Raw genomic sequence first — 6743 nt, 5'->3', positions numbered from 1 at the left:
CTTTCCCATCCTCAAAATGAGAGAACTACATTAATTGTTTTCTAAAGATCATGTCATCAAATTATAGTCATAAGAGTAGCAAAAGAAAATTAAAGTTGGAAAACATACTCATCTTTTTTGTTCTGAAATATCTCAGATATAAAGAGTGTACATCTACTAAACTGGTCATATGGATAGCATGTGCCTCAGACACTTGGTAGGTGACTTGTATCTTTTATTTTTGCAGAAATTGAAAAAGAAAGTTGTGGTGATCCTGGTACACCCTTATATGGAATTAGGGAAGGCGATGGATTTTCTAATCGTGATGTTTTAAGGTTCGAATGCCAGTTTGGGTTTGAATTAATTGGAGAGAAATCCATTGTTTGTCAAGAGAATAACCAATGGTCTGCAAACATACCCATCTGTATCTGTGAGTACCAAATGCTTTGCTCTCAGATAGCATATGTTACCCTGTCCTTGCATATAATTGCTTTTGTAATTAATTGCAAAGAGCTGGAACCGTGTAATTATTTTTGAACGAGTAGCACTTTGTGATACTATCTTTAACAAGTGTGCTTATGCCAAATTATAAATTTCATTAAAGATTTAAATACAGTTAACATAGTTCACTTGGTAATTGCAAAGTATATATTACATGTGTTCTTATAACGTTTTATTGGTGGCATTTTATACTTTATAGATAGCATACTTCTTATGGAAATTATACAGCTGAGCTAATTCTAGTAGACTCATTTATTTAACAAGATAGTATATGCTTATTTTCAATCAAAAGCACTTAAAATATTTAAAGCTTATATTCTATGTATAATGCATTAACTTATTTTTTGCTTGTAAATGTTCACACTAATGCATCTCATGTGCCATTTATTTATNAAATGTTCACACTAATGCATCTCATGTGCCATTTATTTATATTGCACAGAAAAAAATTCATTAATGTTTATGATATACAGTATGCTTGGATTAAAATAATTTATTTCTTCAAATACATTAAAACATTGCAATTTAACTACAACAGAAAAATAATTTGTATTATCTGTTGATACACTTTTAGTTTCAGTTAAATACCAACAAATACAACTCACCAGATATGGGTGCAATATTGAAAATTTTGCATCTGGGCTTTGACTATTCACAAATGGTAATGTATAAAGCCAATACTCATGAAAATAAAAATAATTTTCTGGTTTTCAAATAAAAGATCTTTCATCTGTATCCAACTTCAATGTTTTTCATTTGTGAAACCCTTCATTCCCTACTACAAAGGCACAAACTTTACTTCAATAATTAACTGGTTTAAAAAAAATGTAGCATTTTTCAAGACCTACATTTCATCTGTGTTACAATGTATGCTGCAAAACATATATTTTCCTTTATAAATGTTGCTTGTTTAACATTTTAAAATTATTTAACATTTTTAAAAAGTAACAGAACTTTTAAAGAGACTAGAAGTCATTTTTAATATGTATTTTTGCATAGTTAAAAAGAAAAAGAAAAGAATCAAGTATCAAGTAAGCACTACTGTTTCTCAGTATAGCGTCTGGGTACATAAGGCCACAATACCTAATCTCACGTTTTAGCAAAGTGGGTATTTTTTGAAGGTAGTAAAAATTGCCCTAATTAAAATAGGTTTTGCTGGCTCGTCAGGGAATGTAGGAGAGAAAGAGTGCATAGAACCCCTCAATAGAACCCCCTCCTTTTAGGGCCAGTGCTCATCCCTAACCAAGATCACCTTGTGGAGCTCACCGTGAGAGAAGAAAGTGTATAAGGAGAGTTTCATTGGATTCCCTTAGCATTATCTAAAGTTAGGAATACTTCCAAAGACTTCACTCAAAGATCTTTAGTCTAGGTGTTCTTCCAAGGAGATAGTGTTATGTAATATTGGAGAATCTATTAATGTAATATATCGCATCAAAAATGAAACTATTTTTGAGTCATTTTAAGGGATGCTAAAATACATTTAATACAATATTTAAACTAATGCTGACTAAAACAAATTTAAACTCTCGAAAATCTAGAAAATACTTTTTTTTTTTACTATTTTAAAAGTAATTAAGCCCTGCAGTTTGGTATATGATTAATATGTAGCAATTAATAGTTTCCTATGTATCAACAATAGTTAATTTGAAAATGTAGTGGAAAGATAATTTATTCAAAAAAATAAAATTATAAAATATGCAGAAATAATTCTTGTATAAATCCAAATAACCCATAGAAAATTACAAACATTCAGAAAAGGAAATTTTATGAGAAAAAGTTAGATGCCATGTTCCTGAATTAGAACACATTATATTATTACATTATAATAAATATGTGAATTATATAGAAATTGCTTTGAAATTTCAGTAAATATCTTAACATAATTTCTTTAGGAACACACATTCTTTGGGAATATGTTGACATGCAACTAGGTAAAAAACAAAACAAAAAACAAAAATCGGGCAACAATAGAATCGATGTGAGAATTTTTTAAATGTAAAGTGCTTATATGGATACTAAAGTGAAATATTAAGTTGCTACCATAAAATAGTGTGGTACTCACAGAAATATAACACTGGGTCAAAGGAAGTTACATTAAAAACTGTATATAATATAACTAAGGGTTTAGAGTATTACATCAGCATTGACCTATTTCTTTGAGATGGGAGATTAGCATGTTAGATCTTAGTCATCCCTTGCCCAAAGTAGGGATCATTTAGATCAGAGATTAGCAAAATAAGGTCTTTGGGAAAAAATTAGCATGAATCTAGTTTGGTAAATAAAGTTTTATTGGAACATAACTATGTACTTTCATTTACCTGTTGCACATGGCTGATGTCCTGCTACTGTGGCAGAGTTAAGTAGTAACAAAAGAAACCATGTGTCTTGTAAAGCCAAATCATGTACCCTCTGTCCCTTTTACAGCAGTTTGCTGACCCTGCCTTTAGATCGAGGGCAGTAGAATCAAATGATTGCAGAATGCAGGCAGGTAAAAGTGTGAAGAGGGAATAGGAGTAGGTATGTGTGCACCCATGATGAAAGTGGTGGGGAGCTGGAGGGCATTGATTTTTTCAAAGAAGCTAGAACTCCGGATTTTTCCCCCTCAGATGTGAAATAGGTTGATTTTAAAATGTGATTTCAAATTTTTGTACAAGCATAAGAAAAAATTGTACCAGATACATTTGCAATCTGGATCCAGCCCAATGGCTATCAGTTTCCAAAACCTGGTGTTAACTCCTAACATCATTCCATACAGAAGAAGCAAACTTAGGTTAGAAATTGTGCTTAAAATTATTTTTAAAAATTATACATATATAGTAATAAACAACTGGTTATATATATATAATTCCTATCATTCTTTTACATATGTTACATATTTTACACACATGTATATAGGTATGGTTATATTTTTGTCTTTATTTTTTTGTAGATAGAGGAATAGATATTGGTCTAATTTCTGAATGTTAAAAGATCTAAACTTAAAATCAATATAAAAAATCAAAAGAAATGATTATTTTAATACTCATACTAAAATTATTAAGAAAATAATGTATGAATGTTATATGAATCATAATATTGAATTAGTGTTATAGACTAAGCATTCATAATCTTAAATGGTCAGCGTTCATGAGCCTATAATTCCAAAAAGAGAGAAAATGGAGAAATCTTCCACTTTACCAGTAGGCAAAGAAGGGCAGATTAATAATACATCATTTCTCTTGTCAAATAAGAAAGGTCAAATAATCATAATATTTTATGCTGATAGAGGTATTGTACTCTCTAATATATATATAATATTTCAGTATAAGTTAATATAACTTTTCCAGACAGAAATTTAGCAAAACATTTTTCAGGCTTAAAGTTCATACTCTTTATAAATACAATTTGGTGTAAAATTAAATGAATTTGATTTTGTCAAAATTATGTAATGAAATCCACTGGAAGAAAATACATCATTATTTTAACTATGATTTCCTCTCTGTAAAAAGACCATTTACTTTTGTTTCTTTACCCTTTTTCTATTTCCTAAATGTTCTGTGCGATCCTTTAGCTCAGATGCTTTTAAAAGTTGAAAGAAAACTGAGGAGAGGTGTCAAGTAGGGCAGGGAGAGACTTCATCTTAGTAAGTTGTGGAAGTTTGTCTTTCCAGTGTTAGCAACTAGTGGTGATAGCTATAAAAGTTAATTTGCCTATTTACCTGCATTTTAAACTATGAGAGCATCTCATGGCCATAGTAGGAATGAAACTTGCTTAGTCACCAGCCTCCCGCCAAGATTTGTCTGGGCTACAACATCCCAGTTCTGTTAATATCCGCATGATGTTTTTTGTCTTCAATCATTTCCTGAGCACTGTTGCTTTATATGAAATCTCTAAATATTTTACCAATCTTCTTTCTTAAGAACAGAAACGAAAACTTTATATAGAACTCTAACACAAATATGATAAATGTCAAAATAAATTGCCTTTATTACTTCCATGATATTTTTGTGCATATTAAAGCATATGGTCATCCAAAGTACAGTTGCCTTTTCTAATATGTGAAAATTATAACATTTTTTTTCTGTTTTATAATTTACATTAATATTTTTTTCAAACTGCTAACTGATCATCATAGTTGTGGCAAAATAAGGTATAATAAGTATAAAAAGTAANGATAAAGTATAAAAAGTAAATAAGGATAAGGTATAATACAGATGTGGCAAAATAAGGTACAATATTACTTTTGAACATTCATTGTATTTTATAATCTTATTTTTACAGTTCCTTGTCTGTCTAACTTTACTGCACCGATGGGAACAGTGCTTTCTCCTGATTACCCAGAAGGGTATGGAAATAATTTAAACTGCATCTGGACAATAATCTCTGATCCAGGGAGCCGGATACATCTTTCTTTTAATGACTTTGATCTGGAATCTCAGTTTGACTTCCTTGCTGTTAAAGATGGTGATTCTTCAGACTCCCCAATTCTTGGAACCTTTACTGGGGCTGAGGTGCCTTCCCATCTTACTAGTAATAGTCATATACTGCGATTGGAATTTCAAGCGGACCACTCAATGTCGGGACGTGGCTTTAACATCACTTATAACAGTAAGTTTATTTTTTCCATTTAACATATTTCTACAATGTAGAGCTAGAAAGGAATCACATAAACCATCTCTCTTCCTCCACAGAAAGGGAAACTGGAAAAAATCATATGCATGTAAAATTGTGCCAGGGACAGTCATTTAGTTCCTGATTTCCAACCATATTTTACTCCCTATTGTGTCATCTCTCTGTATGTGAGAAGCCTGATACTAAGAAAATATGTTTCAAATATTATGATATCGGCCAATATATTCATTTATTCTATTAAATCTTATAAGCATAAGATCAAACCTGTATATCATACACTTTACTCATTATTGGTATGCAAACATATTAAGGAGGCAAATCTTTCTTTCAAAATATTCATAAACTGGGGCACCTGGCTAGCTCAGTCAGTGGAGCATGAGACTCTTGATCTTGGGGTTGCAGTTTCGAGCCCCATGTTGGGTGTAGAGGTTACTTAAAAATAAAGTCTTAATAAAATAAAATATATTCATAAACACATAGGGGACCTTAAACAAATAATGACAGCACACAGAATTATAATTCCAAAGACAAAATTCACAAGGCTGCAGAAACATTACAGAGCAGACAATCATTAACTTAGGGGCAACAGACTGCTGAGCAACTTAGCAAAGCCACCATGGGGGAGAGGTGCCTTAGAGATTAAGAGTGTCATCTCTACAGTGAAACTATGCAACTTCCAATGTTGGCTCTGCTCCATTTTTAGGTTTAATAAATGAGCCTCAGTGTTCTGATGAGTTAAACCATATTTGGGCTTCTGTAAGGAATCAATTAGGTGATGCATGTAAATAATTTAGTGTAGAGTATATGATACCTAGTAAATGCTCAATAAGCATTAACTGTCATTGTTTAGTTGCCTTTTGAACTATTACCTTAACATTTAATTGTGTTTATTATGTTGCTTAATTTTGAGATTTTATTAAGGTTATTTAGACTCTATCACTCATATTCTTTGTATTTTTCTGAATAAATACAGCAAAAAGATGAATCACATGAAGGAGAAAATATCTTAGTACATTAATACACTTACATACTAATGCTTCTGTTTGCAAATGGTTCCTAAAGCCATAGGACACTAGTGACTTCTCTTTTTTCTTTTTCCTTGAAGCTANGTTTTTTTTTTTTTCCTTGAAGCTACCATAGTCTGTCAGATATTGACCAACTTTAAGAGTTAATATTTGTGTCAGATAACAATAAGACAATAGTTTCTTGCTCTTCAAAAAAAAAAAGGCATTTCTAACCTCCAACCCCGCCCATTCAGTGCTGAGCATTGGCAATTAGTAACAAAAGCAGTTATTGCCTTTTCAAAGTGTCACTGCTGGTGAAGTTGTCAACATGTAATTGCACATCATTAAAGTTAAATTAGCTGCGACATGTGTCATACAGACTACTCTATAAAGTAGTTGCTTTATATGAAAGTCCTTTGAAAAATATTTCTTATATATGTATAAAGATAGATATATATATGCACTTATCCATCTATAATTTTTATTTTATCTTAAACATATATTATTTTTAACTTTAATGTTTATGGTACCTTCAGGGTATTATGGAAATATGCCTTCTTGTTTCTTGTTCTGTTTCTCAGTAAATAATTTAATTCATCATATGCAAATTCTTATATTTAATGTTTTCTACTGAAATTATATTTTTCT

The 6743-nt window shown here is 31.0% G+C and overlaps 1 protein-coding gene across 1 annotated transcript in view; it reads left to right on the top strand.

Annotated features, from left to right (window-relative positions):
* CSMD3 (CUB and Sushi multiple domains 3) overlaps positions 1-6743 on the top strand; it is a 1149842-nt gene that overhangs the window by 764909 nt on the left and 378190 nt on the right. The window contains 2 exon segments of the mRNA XM_034668518.1: positions 227-409; positions 4741-5071. Coding sequence (XP_034524409.1) covers positions 227-409; positions 4741-5071 — 514 coding nt within the window.

Source organism: Ailuropoda melanoleuca, chromosome 9, assembly GCF_002007445.2.
Source record: "Ailuropoda melanoleuca isolate Jingjing chromosome 9, ASM200744v2, whole genome shotgun sequence".
Lineage (NCBI taxonomy): Eukaryota > Metazoa > Chordata > Mammalia > Carnivora > Ursidae > Ailuropoda > Ailuropoda melanoleuca.
Note: the sequence above shows the minus strand (reverse complement) of the source record. Positions and strands in the feature narration are given on the sequence as shown.